The sequence below is a fragment of the Mastigoproctus giganteus genome, chromosome 9 (genome assembly GCF_048544385.1).
Source record: "Mastigoproctus giganteus isolate SK-2022 chromosome 9, ASM4854438v1, whole genome shotgun sequence".
Lineage (NCBI taxonomy): Eukaryota > Metazoa > Arthropoda > Arachnida > Uropygi > Thelyphonidae > Mastigoproctus > Mastigoproctus giganteus.
The window spans coordinates 201,713,627-201,734,383 of record NC_143583.1 but is presented as its reverse complement, the minus strand read 5'-3'; the positions used below and the strand labels follow the sequence as shown (position 1 = coordinate 201,734,383).

The 20,757-nt window shown below is 37.8% G+C and overlaps 1 protein-coding gene across 1 annotated transcript in view; it reads right to left on the bottom strand.

Moving 5' to 3' along the window:
* Window positions 1-20,757, bottom strand: part of LOC150081032 (uncharacterized) — a 120,147-nt gene that overhangs the window by 82,350 nt on the left and 17,040 nt on the right. Inside the window, exon 2 of the mRNA XM_090380893.1 lies at window positions 17,808-18,354. Coding sequence (XP_090237019.1) covers window positions 17,808-18,354 — 547 coding nt within the window. The remainder of the gene's footprint in view (window positions 1-17,807; window positions 18,355-20,757) is intronic.

Below are 20,757 nucleotides of genomic sequence, written 5' to 3'. Positions count from 1 at the left end.
TTACCAGTAATGCATTTTTATTTACACCTTTCACTGAACGAGGATTCTGAAATGTAAAATAATGAATCAATGTATACTCCCCACTATGACTTATGGAAGTGAAACTTGGGCACTCACTAAAAGAATGAAAGCTGAAACTACACAGCGAAGAATGGAACAATTATATTAGGAATCAAACTGTTGGACAACAAGAGAAACACATGGATTAGGCAGCAAACTCAAGTAAAGGACAGTCTTATCAAAACTAAAATAAAATACAGTAGAATGTCAAGAATCTACTCTTTGGATGAAACAGGTGTACATATGTAAATTCACTGATAATTTTTCTGATTATCATGTAAGTATTCACTTAATTAAATTTTATGAAATGGATCTAATTTACTGGGCTGATGATCCATGAATATCTTTTGGAAATCAAAGTGATAAAAAAAAATAATAAAAAAAATTTGCGATTTAAAAAAACAGCAAAAAAAAAAAAAAAAAATTCTTGTTCTCCATGAATAGTGGTTTTGCCTCTTGTCATGCATTTGGAGAGGTCTAGATTTTAGCCTTTAAGATTGGAACAATTTATAAAGTGTTTCAATAGAGACAGTAGTTATACAATTTCAGGTGGACTGAGTAAGATTCATCCCCCCACAGCAATTCCAGGTATTTAAGCCAACACAACATGCAGGTGACCTTGTGAATGCACGCCTTATAGAGACATAAACACAATGGTGAAATATTTCCTAATTTGTTAATGCACCTAAAAAAATAAGAATTTGATATCATTAAATAACAAATAGTTCAATTTTTATCAAAACTAAAGAACTGAAATAGACTTGGGCAGGACATATAGCTCAAAGACATAATCACAGATGGACTACGAAAATAACAGAAGGGTACTCAAGAGGAACTAAAAGAAAATCTGGAAGACAACAACAGAGATGGATAGATGAAATTCAAGAGTTCATGGGCAGTGAGATGGCCACTGCACAAATCAGAAGGAACTGGAAAGTTGTAGGAGAGGCCTTCATCCTGCAGGGGATTGAAAATGGCTGATTATGATGAAATTAACAGATATCTCCTGATGCATAACTGCACATAAGTAACATTACACAATCTTTTATTATTACTATTAGCTATATGGTGTAAGGAAGCCTGAGACTTAGGCTACACCAGCAAAAAAAAAAAATACCCGTGTTACCCTGAGAGAGAGAGAGAGAGAGAGAGAGAGAGAGAGAGAGAGAGAGAGAGAGAGAGAGAGAGTTAAAAATAGAAGGGAGTCACCAAGAAGAGAAGAATGATGATATCCAGCTCAGGACCCATGGCCCTGAGCAGGATATCATCATTCTTCTCTTCAAAGGAATTTCAAAAAAATTCCTTTTTATCAAAAAAAGAGAAACTGCACTAGGTTTTAAGGCATCAAAACCAGGGGCTCATATCTGGTTTTGATATGAGCCCCTGGTTTTGATGCCTTAAAACCTGGTGCAGTTTCTCTTTTTTTGGTATAAAGATTTGGGCATTTTCTTTTCCACCAAAGACCTGTCTCATCGGCACTAAAAACTTGATGTGGTGTATATCCGTGCTCCTCAATAACTTTTTGAAATTCCTCTGCAACCTCTTGGCAACTTCATTATCAGTGGATGCACTTTTACCTTGAATTCTTATGTTATGTAATGAGAAGTGATTTTTAAATCGCTCAAACCTTTACTGGCAAAAAACTCCACCTTAACCAAAATTTCTCCATTTTCTTTTAAATGGTTATAAATTTTTAATCTCTTTAGTTTAATTACTGTAACATTAGCGTGAGCACATGATGAAAGAAAGCAGGCTTATATAGCATTAGCCAAAAAAAAAAAAAAAAACATGCACACACCTTTCTCATTTCACCCATCCACTCACTCCAAATGTTTCTCAAGATCTGCCTTGAATCTGTTTCAGCTATCAACTTCTACAACGACTGATGGAAGTTTGTTCCAGCAATCAAACACCCGCTGGCTAAAGGCAAACTTCTGCACATCTATTCTACAACTGTCTTTCTTCAACTTGAATTTATGCCCTCTCAGATGATTATTCTGAGCAAGAGGAAAAATCGCATTAGCATTGAGTAGGCTCAAACCATTCGAGTCTTCTACACCTCAATCAGATCACCTTGCAGGTAACTAGTATCCAGACACTGTAATTTGCAAAACTTAAGCCTTTCTTCGTAAGAGCAACCCTTTGTTCCATTCACTAATCTTGTTGCCCTTCTCTGCACTCGCTCCAGCAGCTCTACATCCTTTCTAAAATGAGGCCTCCAGACCTGTATACAGTACTCAAGTTGTAGCCTGACCATTGCCTTATACAAGGGGATATTCACCTCCTTATCACTGCTAGAAATATTCTTGTATATCATTGACAAGACACCATGGGCTACTCTTGCAGGCCATCTGCACTGCTCAGAGAACTTCATATTTGCCTGTGCAATTACCCCCCAGGTCCCTTTCATTCTCTACCACTGTCAGTGTAGTACCACATATTTGATATGTTACTCTGGGGTTACTGCTTCCCATATACAGTACTTTACATTTGTCAAATGTTAAACTTCAGTTGCCACCTCTCAGCCCATCTACTCAACTTTTCTAGATCCTGTTGCAGCAGCATACTGTCATTAACAACCCTGCTGACCTTCGTATCATCTGCAAACTTGGACATTAAGCCTGATATACCATCATCAATACCATTGATGAATACAGAAAACAACAATGGACCCAACACTGAACCCAACACTGAACACTGAACTCCATTAATAACATTAGTCCACAAAGAGCAGTGTCCATTGATTACCACTCTCTGTCTTCTCCCACTCAACCATCCCTTTATCCATACCAGCAATTTGCCTCCAATGCCAAACTGCTCCAATTTGTGCAGCAGTTTTCCATGTTTGTTGTTTTGTTTGTTATTTGATTTTTAGGAGCATTAGCAACTAAGGCCATATTGCTCCGGGATATGCGGTGGTCATTGCGTGACCTTTCCGCATCCTCCGTATTTGGTGGTGATGGGCTCGAACCCCGGTCTAATCAAGAAGCGTGTGCTACGCACTGCTGCTCCTTCCCACCTGGCTACGGAGGCGCCAGTAGTTTTCCATGTGCAACAGTATCAAAAGCCTTTCTAATATCCAAATATATGACATCAAAATTATTCTTTGCATCCAGTTCCTTTGTGACTACATCATAGTATCCAATCAAATTGGTCAGACAAGACTTCCCCTTAACAATACCATGCTGTGTCTGAGCTATAACTGAAGTCTTGTCTAGATGATCATGCAGTGCTTCTTTAACCAGTGCCTCCATTAATTTTCCTGGAACAAAAGTTAAACTCACAGGTCTATAATTACTTGAGTCAGCCTTTGATCCTCCTTTGTGAATTGGGGTCACATTTGCACATCTCCAGTCCATGGGTACCTCCCATGAGTCCAGGAAACCTCTCATAATTATGGCTAAGGGTCTGCTTACTTCCTTTGCTGCCTCCTTTAATATAACTGGATAGATTCCATCCACCACAGGTGCCTTTCTTATGTTTACCTTCAACAATTACTCCTCTGCTTTAGTCTCAGTTATTACAAAATTATCTAGCTTACTGCCAGAGTTTAATACACCTCTGGCATTCCCCTCTCTGAATAACTCCTCATGCATGAATGTAGATGCAAAATATTCATTTAGTTTAGTAGCTACCTGAGCAGGATCATCAACAGCTGAATCATCGATATCAAGTGGACCAATCTGATTCATCCCCTTCCTTCTGGAGTTTACATAAGTAAAGAACTCTTTGCTGTTTTTCTGTACATCCTTTGCCTGCCTAACCTCCTTTGTGACTTGGTTACAGACCAGTTTATATCTATCATAGGCTTCTGTGTCACCTGTTAATTTATATGTATCACATGCATTTTTATTCTCTGCTACATGTCTAATTAGTATATCTGACATCCATTTAGGCCTAAATCTCGAACAATATTTTTTAGTTGGTATGAAAAGCCTAGTAGTTTCCAAGATTAATTCTTTGAATGCTTTCCATTTTGAATTTGCTGTTGGTAACATCATCATCATTGGTATCACCATATAGAATTTAAATACTGTCTCAGACCACCGTAGTCACCTTTACGATAGCAAAAACCGTTCCCTTTACCCCTGATAGTAGTTACCTCTTTGAGTAAATCCCACATCAGCACATTGTGATCACTGCCACCTAGTGGTTCCTTTATCTGTAAATTCTTAATGCATAAATAATCACTCCTGATAACCAGATCAAGAGTATTACTCCCTCTAGTTGCCTCCTGAACCTGCTGCTGCAGAAAACATTCATACAATAAATCCACAAAAGCCTTGCTAGTGTATGAGTGACCAACCATAAAATCCAGTCAATCTCTGGGAAATTAAAATCCCCCATTACAAAGACACTCTGATTTACTGGCCCCCTATTTCTCTGCATAACTGCTCATTATACTCATCAGATTCATTAGGCCTATAACACACACCTAATCTCATTTTTTCTTTTTCAGTGCTTATGTCACACCAAACAGACTCAACATTGCATTGCCCACCAACATCAACTGGATGCACTTCCTTAGATTTTACGTGTTTCTTAACTAACAGCATAACCCCTTCCCCCTTCCTGTCCCGTCTATCCCTTCTGTACACATTGTACTCCCCAAATTCCTGTTCTACACTTCTTATATTTGTGCAACACCATGTCTCTGATATTAGCATTAGCATTAGTAGAGGCATTTGATGCAAGAGAGCAAGCTTATGCAGCATCAGCCAAAAAAAAAAAAAAAAAAAAAAAAAAAAAAAAAAGTAACATAAATAAATAAAAATAACCACTTCCACTTCACCCCTCTGTTCGTTCGAAATACCTGTCCAGCTGAGCCTTAAACTTATTTAGGCTATCAACTTCCACGACAAGGGATGGAAGTCTGTTCCACCCACCAACCACCCGCTGGCTAAAGGCAAACTTCCGCACATCTATCCTACATCTGTCTTTCCTCAATTTGAATTTATGCCCTCTCAGGTGATTTTTCTGAGCTAGAGGAAGAATCCCATCAGCATTGAGCATGCTCAAACCATTCAAGGCTTTGTACACCTCTATCAGATCACCCCGCTGGTGCCTAGTTTCCAGACACTGTAATTTGCAAAACTTAAGCCTTTCTTCGTAAGAGAACCCCTTTGTCCATTCACCAATCTAGTTGCCCTTCTCTGTACTCGTTCCAGCAGCTCTACATCCTTCCTGAAATGAGGCCTCCAGGCCTGTATACAGTACTCTAGGTGTGGCCTGACCATTGCCTTATACAAGGGAATAATCACCTCCTTATCCCTGCTAGAAAAATTCCTATATATCATTGACAATACACCATGAGCTACTCTTGCAGCTCGTCTGCACTGCTCAGAGAACTTCATATCTGCCTGCACCACCACCCCCAGGTCCCTTTCATTCTCTACCACTGTCAGTGTAGTACCACAGAGTTGATACGTTGCTCTGGGGTTGCTGTTTCCCATATGTAGTACTTTACATTTGTCAATGTTAAACTTCATTTGCCACCTCGAAGCCCATCTGCTCAACCTTTCCAAATCCTGTTGCAGCAGCATAGTGTCAGTAGTGTCCTTGACAACCCTGCCAACCTTCGTATCGTCTGCAAACTTGGACATTAAGCCTGATATACCATCATCAATATCATTTATAAATACAGAAAACAATAAAGGCCCCAATACTGAACCCTGAGGGACTCCACTAATAACATTAGTCCACGATGAGCAGTGTCCATTGATTACCACTCTCTGTCTTCTCCCCCTCAACCACCCCTTTATCCATAGCAGCAACTTGCCTCCAATGCCACACTGCTCCAATTTGTGCAGCAGTCTTCCATGTGCAACAGTATCAAAAGCCTTTCTAAGATCCAAGTATATAATATCAAAGTTATTCCCTGCATCCAGTTCTTTTGTGACTGCATCATAGTATCCAATCAAATTGGTCAGGCAAGACTTCCCCTTAACAAAACCATGCTGTGTCCTAGCTATAACTGAAGTCTTGTCTAGATGATCCTGCAGTGCTTCTTTCACCAGTGCCTCCATTAATTTTCCGGGAACAGAAGTTAAACTCACAGGTCTATAATTACTTGTGTCAGCCTTTGATCCCCCTTTGTGAATTGGGGTCACATTTGCACATCTCCAGTCAATGGGTACCTCCCCTGAGTCCAAGGAAGCTCTCATAATTATGGCTAAGGGTTTGCTTACCTCCTTTGCTGCCTCCTTTAATATAACTGGATAGATCCCATCCACCCCAGGTGCCTTTCTTGTGTTTATCTTCAACAATTTCTCCTCCACTTTGCTCTCAGTTATTACAAGATTCTCTAGCTTACTGCTAGAGTTGAATACACCTCTGGCATTCCCCTCGCTGAATAACTCCTCATGTGTGAATGTCGATGCAAAATATTCATTTAGTTTGTTAGCTACCCGAGCAGGGTCATCAACAGTTGACCCATCGATCTCAAGTGGACCAATCTGATTCATCCCCTTCCTTCCAGAGTTTACATAAGTAAAGAACTCTTTGCTGTTTTTCTTCGCATCCCTTGCCAAGGATCTCTCGTAATCTGCCTTCGCCTGCCTAACCTCCTTTGTAACTTGGTTACAGATCAACTTGTATCTATCATAGGCGTCCGTGTCACGTGTTAATTTGTATGTATCCCATGCATTTTTCTTCTCTGCCATATGCCTCATTAGTTCATCTGACAACCATTTAGGCCTAAATCTTGAACAATATTTCTTAGTTGGTATGTAAAGCCTAGTAGCTTCCACGATAAGTTCTTTGAATGCTTCCCATTTTGAATTTGCTGTTGGCAATATCATCAGTTGATCCCACTGTATAGAATTTAAATACTGTCTCAGTCCATTGTAGTCGCCTTTACGAAAGCAATACCCCTTCCCTTTACCCCTAATGGTAGTTACCTCTTTGAGTAACTCCCACTTCAGCACACTGTGATCACTGCCACCAAGTGGTTCATTTATCTGCAGATTCTTAATGCATGAAGAATCACTACTGATAATCAAATCAAGAGTATTACTCCCTCTAGTTGCCTCCCGAACATGCTGATGTAGAAAACAATCATCCAATAAATCCACAAAAGCCTTGCTACTGTGTGAGTGACCAGCCCCAAATTCCAGTCAATATCTGGGAAATTAAAATCCCCCATTATAAGACTCTCTGATTTACTGGCCCACTATTTCTCCGAACAGTTTCTTATTATACTCATCAGAGTCATTAGGCCTATAGCACACTCCTACTCTCAATTTTGATCTCCCAATGCTTATGTCACACCAAACTGATTCGACACTGCACTGTCCAGCGATGTCGACTGGCTTCACTTCCTTGGATTTTATGTGTTTTTTAACTAATAGCATAACCCCTCCTCCCTTCCTATCCTGTCTATCCTTTCTGTAGACATTGTACTCCCCAAATTCCAGTTCTGCATTTCTTATATCTGTGTGACACCACGTCTCTGAAATCCCCACAATATCTGCCTTTGATGTTTTGAGCAATACCTCAAATTCATCAAATTTATTTACTAAACTCCTAGCATTGGTGTACACGCAAGTATACATGCACCTGTTCTTTTTCTTAGCTACCCTAACACAACCCATGTGTTTACTTGTACCCCAATGATTCCCAGCAGTCTCTGAAATATCCTGCATCTTATTTTCCAGGCTGCGGCTCATTCCAATAGAAGCAGTGCAAGAATCACTTTCACCTCTGCCAGTGGCTACTGTTAATCTATTAGTCCTTGTATCCCCCCAATCTAGCAGTTTTCCGACCCACCTAACATTGCCTCGATAGCATCAGCAAACATTCTTGCACCCTTTCTATTTAAGTGTATCCCATCCCTGTAGAAGCAGTCTCTCCTGTTAACAAGTACAGACCAGGCTGAAAAAAAATTCTACCCCTTGAGCCCTGCACAATCTTTCCAGGGCCGAATTGATTGACAGGGCTCTCATCATATACTCCCTCCTATCGTGTCTGGGCAGAATTGCAGACACTTTCAATTTCAACCCTAATTCACGGCTTTTTTTCATCAGTGACCTGTACTTGTCAAGTAATTCCGCCGGTCTCCTAAGAGTAGGAGACCGGCGGAATTACTTGATATCCCAACAATATCTGCCTTTGATGTCTTGACTAGCACTTCAAGCTCATCAATTTTATTAACTATACTCCTAGTATTGGTGTACATGCAAGCATACATGCACCTGTCTCTACTCTTAGTTACTCTAACACAGCCCATGTATTTACTTGTTCCGCTACGACTGCCAGTAGTCCTGGAAATCCCCATTGCCTTGCTTTCCAGGCCTGCTCAACTGCATTTCAATAGATGCAGTGCAAGGATCACTTTTACCTCTGCCAGCGGCTACTGTTAATATATTAGTCTGTGTATCCATCCCCCAAGCTAGCAATTTACCGACCCACCTAACTTTGCCTCGATAGCTTCAGCAAATATTCTTGCACTTTTTCTATTTAAGTGTATACTATTCCTGTAGAAGTAGTCTCTCCTGTTAACAAGCACAGACCAGGCTGAGAAAAATTCTACCCCTTGAGCCTTGCACAATCTCTCCAGGGCCGAATTGATCGTCAAGGCTCTCATTATATACAGTCAGTTCTCGTATAACACGTGTTTACACTACACGAATTCGATCATACACGATTTATAAATAGGGGAACGATATCTTTTATAACACGAACCGAATTCGCTTATGCACGTTTGCCTTTGTGTTTACAACAAATGGCAGTCAAACGCAGAATCACCCTAACCGAATGCAACACGATAGGAATGAAGAGAATATTCTGAAAATGTATTTATGTTTTTTATATCAGTGAAGGGGAAACACATTTCACCATAATAACGTAAAAACCAACACAATTCCAGCTATCAGTATAATTGCAAATGCAATTAGATCGAGTTTACTACCAGTTTATAACAGATTCCACTAGCAGAAACACAACTGGAAATTGTTTTTATTGTTTTATGGTAGTAACCCCTAGAAATGTGCTTTAGTAAAATGTGAGGTGTTAATATCTCTACCTTTACGGTGTTGTTTATTCAGTTGCTACACGTGCGCAGCTTTGTTTATGTGTATCAAGCGTGCCTCCCCATTTTGTAATTGTGCTTTATTCCCTAAAAATTGTTTAAATATTTAAAAGGAAGTCCTGGTGAAGACACTGCAGATTCAGAGAGAAAAAGAAAAGCAATATCGATAAACAGAGGAGGACTGGATCAAAAATTCTAACCCGGGAAAATTTATAGTGGCCTCATACTATGGTTTATGCCCAAAATCACACCGGCCTCCGGCGCACCGGGGTTTCCCTGGTAAGGCTTATGGCCAGTCTGCCTCTGTTGATAGAGAAAAAATAAGAAATTGTGAAACGCTTTGAGCAAAACGAAAGTTCATGTATTATTGCACATGCTACAGACCTAAATGAAGCAACGCCGAGAATTACAAAGAATGCAGAGAAAATAAAAACAACTTTCATAGCAGGAACAGCTCAAAGTGTATTTAAAATCCATTAGATTAAGACAGAAAGAATTGGAAGAGATGGAACGGCTGTCATCTGTTTGGATAGAAAATCAAACAAAAAACAAGTTTGCTTACTATAGAAGCAAAAGCATTAGAAATATTTTATTACGTAATAGTCGTAATCAAATACTTATGTATTTTATTACGACTAAGTATTAATAAAATACATAAGTATTTTATTACGATTATTTATTGTGTTTGGTAATGTTTTGGTTACAAATGTGTGTTCAATCTTGGGTGATCAACACCTAACCCTATTTTTCCCATTGGGCCTGTTGTTTATATTGCACGAGGGTTTCTAGGAACACAACTATTGTGCTATACAAGGACTGACTGTACTCCCTCTTATCGTATCTGGGCAGAATTGCAGACACTTAAATTCAACCCTAACTCGTGGCTTTTCTTTAAACATTGACCTGTACCTGTTAAGTAATTCTGCCGGTCTCCTACTCTTAATATCATTAGTGGCAACATTTACAACAATATCACCCTTTGTGCCCTTAAAAGATGATATCTGCTCTACAATGTCATCAACCTTTGCCCCTGACAGACATACCCTGGTCCTGTTCCCCCTATCCTTTTGCACAATATGTTTCCGTTTCTCTGACAATACAGCCACCAACAACAACTAGTTCCTTTTGGACCAACATATTCTGCCTTGGGGGTTGCTGCTGTGTTGCATGATGTTCAAGTGTAAGCTCTGGCATTGATGTGAGCAGCTGACAGCTTGATGGGCCCTTAATTTAAATCCTTCGAGGGCATCCACCCTGTCTTTCAAGCTCTCATATAGGCCCATAACAACGCTGAGTTGGCACCTGATTTCCTCACACATCTTACATCGCACGCACGCAAAGACATTCCCCTTGGCAATATCACGTCCCGTTCCTGATTGTTCCACAAACATCAAACAAGCTGTTTGTTTGTTGTTTATTATTTGGTTTTTTGGAGCATTAGCAACTAAGGCCATATTGCTCCGGGATATGCGGTGGTCATTCCCCGACCTTTCCGCATCACACAAGCAGTGCATTTCAAAAGGCTGATTCAGAGGACAATTGATCCCCTCAGTTCTCCCCTGAGCCACAGCACTCCCATTAGTTTGAGCCTTTTGCTTTGCTGCACTGGTCTGAGCAAATGGCGCCTCCGTAGCCAGGTGGGAAGGAGCAGCAGTGCGTAGCATACGCTTCCTGATTAGACCGGGGTTCGAGCCCCTCACCACCAAATACAGAGGATGCAGAAAGGTCAGGGAATGACCACTGCATATCCCCGGAGCAATATGGCCTTAGTTGCTAATGCTCCTAAAAAAAAAAAAAAACCAAACCAAACCAATCTGGTCTGAGTCACGATTTCTATTCAATTCCAGTACAAAATATAACCTAAACTTATATCCCAATGCAGTTATAACACTATATATATGTATTTTTAGTACTGAATATTATCTCCGAGTTACGTGATATGACTTTCTTATCTCCTGTCAACTTATATGTATTCATTTATAATGTTACGTTTGTAAAAACTAGGTCGTTATATGTATTTAGTTAAAAAAGTACAATTTAATTGATAACGAAATTTAATAAGATTAGTAAATTTTACTGATTAATTGACACTACTATACTCGGCTATCTAGTTTTCCGTTAAACCTTACGCTATCTAGTTCTAAAAAACAGATCCCATTAGACGTCAATTACATTGACATCTAATGGAATCTGTCTTTTACTGCTATCATCAATCCAAATACTGAGTACCTTTTTCCATTTTCTCAATTACTGGTGCTTGGGGGACGAGCTGTCATATTTTCAGAAATTAAAGAACCTGCAGCAACAGCTGCTCTAATTTTCTGTTCATTTTTCTTTATGGCTTCCATATTATCGCTTCATTTAAATTTAAGCTTTTTGCAACATATGATACCTTTCCCCTTTTTTAAGATGATTCAAAATTTGCATCTTTGATTCCAGAGAAATAAAGTTTCTTTTGAGGGGTATTTTTTAATTTCCTTAGGCATAATTTAGGGCTGGAATTTCATTTACAATGAAATTATTCCAATACGGTTTTTAAAACAAAGTTTATTGATACATACCTGTAAAAATATATAAATAATCAAATAAAAACCAAAATAACCTTACAAAAACCTTAAATGACAAACTGCACACTTCGAACTCACAATTTTTAAATAGCACAGAACCTATCATGGGGAATTCCTAACAAAATAAAATTTGAGGATTTCCCAATAATTTTTTTTGCATAACGACTAGTGAGTCAACAGCGGGGATTCACAAAAAAAATTGGGGTGGGTTGTGTATAGGGACACAACGGTAATTGTTTAAGGTGTGAATTCATCTTTGTGTTATTAGAGGAAGGGTAAAATGTAAATGAATAGAGTCTTGGTGATTATAAGTGAAGTATAATTTTATTTATCAAAGGCCGATGATAGGAGAAGTAAGATACATATGTCATAGTATTTAGCATTAGCATTAGTAGAGGCATATGATGCAAGAAAGCAAGCTTATTCAGCATCAGCCAAAAAAAAAAACCCCACTCCCATTTCACCCCTCTGTTCGTTCGAAATACCTGTCCAGTTGAGCTTTAAATTTGTTTAGGCTATCAACTTCAACAACAAGTGATGGAAGTCGGTTCCACCAACCAACCACCCGCTGGCCAAAGGCAAATTTCCGCACATCTATCCGACATCCGTCCTTCCTCAATTTGAATTTATGCCCTCTGAGCTGATTATTCTGAGCAAGATGAAGAATCCCATTGGCATTGAGCATGCTCAAACCATTCAAAGCCTTATACACCTCTATCAGATCACCTCGCCGGTGCCTAGTCTCCAGACTCTGTAATTTGCAAAACTTAAGCCTTTCTTCGTAAGAGCAACCCTTTGTTCCATTCACTAATCTTGTTGCCCTTCTCTGTACCTGTTCCAGCAGTTCTACATCCTTCTTGAAATGAGGCCTCCAGACCTGTATACAGTACTCAAGATGTGGCCTAACCATTGCCTTATACAAGGGAATAATCACCTCCTTATCCCTGCTAGAAAAATTCCTGTATATCATTGACAAGACACCATGAGCTACTCTTGCAGCTCGTCTGCACTGCTCAGAGAACTTCATATCTGCCTGCACAATTACCCCCAGGTCCTTTTCATTCTCCACCACTGTCAGTGTAGTACCGCAGAGTTGATACGTTGCTCTGGGATTACTGTTTCCGATATGTAGTACTTTACATTTGTCAATGTTAAACTTCATTTCCCACCTCTCAGCCCATCTGTTCAACCTTTCCAGATCCTGTTGCAGCAGCATAGCGTCAGTAGTGTCCTTAACGACCCTGCCAACCTTTGTATCATCTGCAAACTTGGACATTAAACTTGATATCCCATCATCAATATCATTCATAAACACCGAAAACAACAACGGACCCAACACTGAACCTTGAGGAACTCCACTAATAACATTAGTCCACGTTGAGCAGTGTCCATTGATTACCACTCTCTGTCTTCTGCCACTCAACCAACCCCTTATCCATAGCAGCAATTTGCCTCCAATGCCACACTGCTCCAATTTGTGCAGCAGTCTTCCATGTGCAACAGTATCAAAAGCCTTTCTAAGATCCAAATATATAATATCAAAGTTATTCCCTGCATCCAGTTCTTTTGTGACTACATCATAGTATCCAATCAAATTGGTCAGACAAGACCTGCCTTAACAAAACCATGCTGCGTCTGAGCTATAACTGAATTCTTGTCTAGATGATCCTGCAGTGCTTCTTTAACCAGTGCCTCCATTAATTTACCTGGAACAGAAGTTAAACTAACAGGTCTATAATTACTTGTGTCAGCCTTTAATCCTCCTTTGTGAATTGGGGTTACATTTGCACATCTCCAGTCTATGGGTACCTCCCCTGAGTCCAAAGAAGCTCTCATAATTATGGCTAGGGTTTGCATACTTCCTTTGCTGCCTCCTTTAATATAACTGGATAGATCCCATCCACCCCAGGTGCCTTTTTTATGTTTATCCTCAACAATCTCTCCTCCATTTTCTTCTCAGTTATTACAAAATCATCCAGCTCACTGCCAATGTTTACTTTACCTACATCATTCTCCTTCCTGAATAACTCCTCATGCGTGAATGTAGATGCTAAATACTCGTTTAGATTGTTAGCCACCTGAGCAGGATCCTCAACTGTTGAACCATCAATATCCAGTGGACCAATCTGATTCATCCCTTTCCTTCTCGAGTTCAAATATGTAAAGAACTCTTTTCTGTTTTTCTTTGCATCCTTTGCCAAGGATTTTTCGTAGTCTGCCTTTGCCTGCCTAATCTCCTTTGTGACTTGGTTACAGACCAACTTATATCTATCATAGGCTTCCATGTCACCCATTAATTTGTATGTATCCCATGCATTTTTCTTCTCTGCCACATGTCTCATTAATTCATCTGACAACCATTTAGGCCTAAACCTTGAACAATATTTCTTAGTTGGTATGTAAAGCCTGGTAGCCTCCAAGATTAGTTCCTTGAATGCTTCCCATTTTGAGTTTGCTGTTGGTAACAACATCAGTTGGTCCCACTGTATAGAATTTAAATACTGTCTCAGACCATCATAGTCGCCTTTACGAAAACAAAAACCCTTCCCTTTACCTCTGATGGTAGTTACCTCCTTGAGTAAATCCCACTTCAACACACTGTGATCACTGCCACCTAGTGGTTCATTTATCTGCAGATTCTTAATGCATGAAGAATCACTACTGATAATCAGATAAAGAGTATTGCTCCCTCTTTTTGCCTCACGAACATGCTGATGTAGAAAACAATCATCCAATATATCCACAAAAGCCTTGCTAGTGTGCGAGTGACCAACCCACAAATTCCAGTCAATATCTGGGAAATTAAAATCCCCCATTATAAGACTCTCTGATTTACTGGCCCACTCTATTTCCCTGTACAATATCTTATTATACTCATCAGAGTCATTAGGCCTATAGCACACTCCTACTCTCAATTTTGATTTCCCTATGCTTATGTCACACCAAACTGACTCGACACTGCCTTGATGTTTCTTACAAAGGTTTAAAGCTATACAAGTGTTGCCCAGATTAGTGGACGATGTAGAAATGTACTTCAAGTTGAACTCAACGTTGAACTTTTGAACACGTTTCTGTTCATATTTCCTTTGCAATTTTTTCGACATTATGAAAATTTTCTTCAATTCAGCACACTTATTGGCTTATAACTTTACAAATTTTATTTTATCGGTTATTATTGCTAAATAATATTGTAGATCCTGTTATTCTCTACAAATCGACACCAATTTCAACATCCTATCTCTTCACAATCCAAAGTTACACTGCCCAAACGCCGCGCGGCGTCGCCATTTTCAGTGTTCACGCGCAAGCGCTACCCCTCCCCCTCACCGCTTCACACCCCCAACTACCCACCATTTTAGATACGGACATAAACCCTCTATCCAAAAAAATTTAAATCATTAGATTATCATTTATAGTTTACGACATATAAGCACGACAAATCTTGCCATTTTTTTGGTCGCTAGAGTTTTCGTAGAGACCCCTTATACAGGACTGAATTTAAAGATGTATTCACTTAAAAAAAAAAAAAAAAAAATGGAAGTGTTGAAAAATTACATCCAACATAATAGGGTTTTCCCTGCACAAAAGCTCAAAAATACTGTGTTATGCCAGGTTTGCCGCAATTCTCTAACCGTGTTAGAGCAAATCTTGTTATATAAGTACCGTGTTGTGTGAGGATTGCCACAATTTATCGATTATGTTAGAGAAAAACCATGTTGTAGAAGTACCGTGTTATACGGGGTTGCCTGTACTGTATTATATCTAACATGGCACTCAAAGTCCTGACCTATTTCTGTAAAAAGTCTTATTTCAATACTAAAATACAATATTCATTTTAAAATTCAAGAATGAACTTAAATTATTTTTGTTACAGGTAAAAAATTGAAATAAGTGTTTTTCACTTATATTTATTTATTTATTCACTTAATAAATATTGGAATTTTATGACCACTTTGAATAAGTAGGTACGAAATACATTAAATACAAAATTACTGAAAGAAAAGATCACATCTTGTGGAGTTAAATGAATCCAATAAGAGTTCGTAAGATTGCACTCCGTGTTTGAAAATCCAATTTAAGGTGTCAAAATTGGCTCAGTTCTGTTATATTGGTACGCACTTCATGTGTACCTGTGAACAGTTCACTACTAGAAGACTGATCACTTTCTGGTTCAACTTTTATTTCAGTTACAAAAATATCACAACTAACATTTGAATATTCCTCATACAGAATTCCTGTTCTTAACATCAAAAGTTTATAAATTGGTTAATTCGTAAAACAGAAGAGTATTGTATACAGAACTGCACAGGGTACTGTATAGAGAACTGCAAAGAGTATTGTATATAGAACTGCAAAGTATTTACTGCAGCCTATATAGATTTTAAAAACTTTTATATTCTGAAATACATTATCAAATACGTTTAAATATTTTCACTATTTTAATATACAGGCATACCTCGGTTAACGTTACCTCTGATAACGAAGCTTCGATATAACGAAGTCCGCAATTTCAAGCCTCATTTAACATAAAAAAAAATATTCCAGTTTAATCACCTGAAATCTAAACAAACTGACGAAATTACGGAAACCTTTTGGGCTTCTCGTGGTTGGTTCGAGAAATTTAAAAAACGGGCCAGGGTTCATGGTGTAAAATTAACAGGAGAAGCCGCAAATAAGTTTTCAGAAACACTAAAGGAAATAATTGAACGTGAAAATTTTCCACCAAATTTGGTGTTCAGTGTTGACGAAAGCGGTTTGTTCTGGAAACGGCTACCAACAAAAAGTTTCATTTCTATTGAAGAAAAACCAGCTGCTGGGTTCAAAGCAGCTAAAGACCGTTTAATGTTACTCTTTCGATCAAATGCCTCTGGCGATTATGAATTAAAATTGTTATTAGTTTACCATTCAGAAAATCCGAGGGCGTTAAAAGGTAACATAAAAATGAATTTACCTGTAATGGAAAGCAAATAGAAAAGCGTGGGTTACCAAGGAGTTATTTACTGATTGGTTTGTTAACCACTTTTGTCCTGAAGTAAAACGGTATTGTCAAAAAAACAACTTTGAAGAAAAAGCTCTTTTGTTGTTAGCCAATGCTCCGGGACATCCTACTGATCTTAACACGTTGGACACATGCATTCCTGTCAAAGTTGTGTTTCTTCCAGCAAACACAACTTCTCTGATTCAACCATTGGATCAGGGAGTGATAGCATCATTTAAAGCTTATTATCTGCGTCGAACATTGAGCAATTTAACTGAACTAGAGGATAAAGAGGAAATGAGAGTTAAAACGTTTTGGAAAAACTACACCATTAAAAAGGCAATTGAAACATTGATAGTTCTTGGAAAGAAGTCACTAAGAAATGCTTAAATGGAGTTTGGCGCAAAATATGGTCAGAAGTTGTACTAGAAGAAGAAAATAGCATCCAAGAAATTAGAAATGAAGTTATCCAGATGGCTCAATCAATAGGTTTCGAAAATGTCGATGAAGAGGATGTTAGAAATTTATTGAATGCAGAAGATGATGGTTTTTCAGTGGAAGATTTAGAAAACCTTGTTAGCAACGAAGACAAAGATAATGAAGACGAAGTTAAAGAAGTTCCTGCCGAAAAAGTGTTAACAAACAAAGATTTAAAAAGCTGCTTAAATGACATTGAAAACGTTTAAATTTTTTTAGTGAAAATGATCCTGATTTAGGAAGAAGTTTTATTGTTAAGCGATCAGTGTTAAATGCAATAACTCCGTATAGGCAATTGTTAAATGAAAGAGAAAAAAAAGCATAAGCAATCAACTTTAGACTCATATTTTAAAATGTGATTTCACTTTGTATGTAAGTTGAATGTTTATTTAATAAAACTTTTCTTTGTTCGAAAAAAAAGCTTTTCATTTTCTTTACGTACGAACGTATCCCTATTCTGGCCATAGTATTTTTACCTCTGAAAACGAAGTTTCGCTTAACGAAGTAATTTCGTGGAACGCATCCTATTCGTTATTCGAGGTATGCCTGTATATCATAACAAAATTCTAATACACATTTATCCTCAAATAACAAAACAAATATTTAAAACTATAAAAAAATTCATACCACTTAAATTGTCTAACATTAAAAATTAAAAAAAAAAAAAAAAGGATCAAGAAGCAGCACAATAACTTACATGCAGTTGTAGTAAGATATTCAAAATAAGATCGTTTTGTTCTCTTTCTTCTGTCCTCCTTAATATTAGGAGTCGATGAGTTACTAACATCTGAACTTGTTATAAAACTCTTTTTCGCTGCAGTTGGTGGTTCAGAAGCATGTATTAAGGGGCTCAGTTCTGTTATATTGGTATGCACTTCATGTGTACCTGTGAACAGTTCACTACTAGAAGACTGATCACTTTCTGGTTCAACTTTTATTTCAGTTGCAAAAATATCACGACTAACATCTGAATATTCCTCATTTTCTGTATCTTCTATTTCCAAATTATATTCTCCTTGAACTGTTCCTGTCGGCAAATTTACACCTGGATCTGTATATGGTACAATAGACAATCCAATATTCTCACCATACATTTCTAATGGATTACGGGCCTCAGGTAAAATGCCAGTAGAATTATCTTCTATATTGTTAGTGATTTCTTTAGCATGCTCAACTTCAATCAACATCTCCAGAGGAAACTGGCTTGCAACAATTTGATTATTGGAAGCAGCATCATCTAGCATCTTAAAAAAAAAAAAAAAAAACCACATACACACATATATAAAAAAAATGTTAAAATACATAGTACATATACTAGTTGGCTACAGTTAAAATATCCCTATTTAGAACCATCTGGAATGTGATCTACTGGAAAATATGCAACCAAATTTATATATATATAAGCTAAATTAAAATAGAATAATTGCCAGTAGCATGGCAAACCAGTAGAGTGAAAATGAACTGAACCAAATAAAATGACAATAACAGAAAAATATGGGGAGGGGGGGGGTAACTATTTTTTCTTATTTATTTTTAATATATATATTTTTATTCATTTTTATCTCTCTATTTAATTTTTGGATTAATTGGATTATATATACAGTATATATATATATATAATATAAATAATGGGATGTAGTGACAAAACTGAACATCTAAAAAAGAATGAAAATATATTAATTTAATAAACTGGATTATGGATCCAGGACGTAGTTAAAATCTTAGGACCTACAACATTAAATATCATTTTTATTATTTTTATGTTAATTTAGTTTTATTTAATTTCAAATAATCTGCTTTTACTTTTGCAGGCATTCTCAATTTATTCCATTGTAATTACACTTGACAGGTCGGCACCCCTACCCAATATGCTGATTTAATAAATTTGCCTATATATATATATATATATATATATATATATATATATATACACACACACACATATATACAGTGTACACACATGCACACACCCCGGATTGGAGGAGGGAGGGAATGTGCTGTGAAAAATTAATGATATGTAGTTTTCTGAACAGCGTATACAGGCAGCCAGGAAACCCGTGGTATCCTATTGATGATTTATCAAACTTTATCCTGTAGAGATAGGGAGGTAATCCCACCGTATAAGGCAATTGTAATACCACATTTGGAATACTATGTTCAAGTATGGAGACCTCATCTAAACAAAGCCATTGAGCTTCTTGAAAGGGTCAAAAGATGGGCAACTTGAATGGTGAAGTCAGCAGAAGGACAACCATATGAGGAAAGACTCCGATTATGTGGGCTACAGAGCTGGGCAACCAGGCACCTCAAAGGTGACCTGATTGAGATTTGTAAGGCTCTGAGAGGGACTACTAAAATGAAAGAAGTTGGAAAAGCTAGACTTCTAATGAGTTTGCTCAATCCATCTTGGATAAACAGCTCTAACTGTGATGTGTACTTAGGCTGAAGTTTTATGGTCTCCAATAATTGCACCTTATTATTATTATTAGCCATATGGTACAAGGAAGCCTGAGGCTTATGCTGCACAAGCCAAAAAAAATAAAAATTCCCCGAGTTACCCTGAGAGAGAAGTAGAAAGGAATCACCAAGAAAGAGAAGAATGATGATATCCAGCTCAGGACCCTGGGTTTGCCAAGCCCATACTCACCAGATGTGAGCCCCCGGGGTTTCATCGCATTCTGTTTTGTCTTCTAAAGAACCTAGTTCATACTCTGAAGGGAAGGTACTTGATTTGGCCTACTGTTATCATGAAGTATTGGTCTCCACTAAATCCAGGTTCGGATAAACAATCTTGTGCATATTCTTTGTTGAGAAGCTAGTTACATTCACATTTACAAAAGTAACAATCATCACCATCATGGTCTTTTGGCTCCCTGCATATAACATGGGTATGGCAAACAGCATAGATTTTCATTTGTTCAAACAGTCACATAATCCATTTGTGACTGCTTGAACAAGCAATACAAATAACATGTGATACCTACACCTTACTCTGGTCACCTATGGGACAGGTCAAAGAGTAACAGGCAAATTTATTTTCTGAAATATTCATCATGACTGTACATCATTGTGATTTATTTAAGAGGGGGCAAAACACATACCAAAATTTGTTGGGGCAATTTTACACTTTCAAGGCATGACAATGAATGTGTTTCAGTAATCTGAAACACATTCATTTCATCTTACCTGAAATAACTTATAATCAAATACAGTAATTAAATTAATGAAATAACTAGGATATAGATATATTTAAACAATTGCATAAATACAGATGTATAAACAACAATATTAATATATAATAATTATGAGGGGCAGTCAATAAGTTCACTTACAAATATTTGAATTAGGAATTTGATATTATGTATACACTGCCCTACCATTAATACTGCATATCTACAAATAACCTTCACTTACAGGAAAACTAATAACATGTGCAGGAACTTTAGTCTTTAAGGCAGCTTCTAGTCTCTGTGGAACACTCTCCACCAGTTTCCACAAATACTGTAGAATAAATGTGCAGAAATTTGCCTTTAGCCAGCGGACAGTTAATCGCTAGAACAAACTTCCATCTGCCGTTGTGGAAGTTGATAGGTTAAATAAATTTAAGGAGCAACTGTACAAACATTTAGAGGAAATGGTTGTGTGAA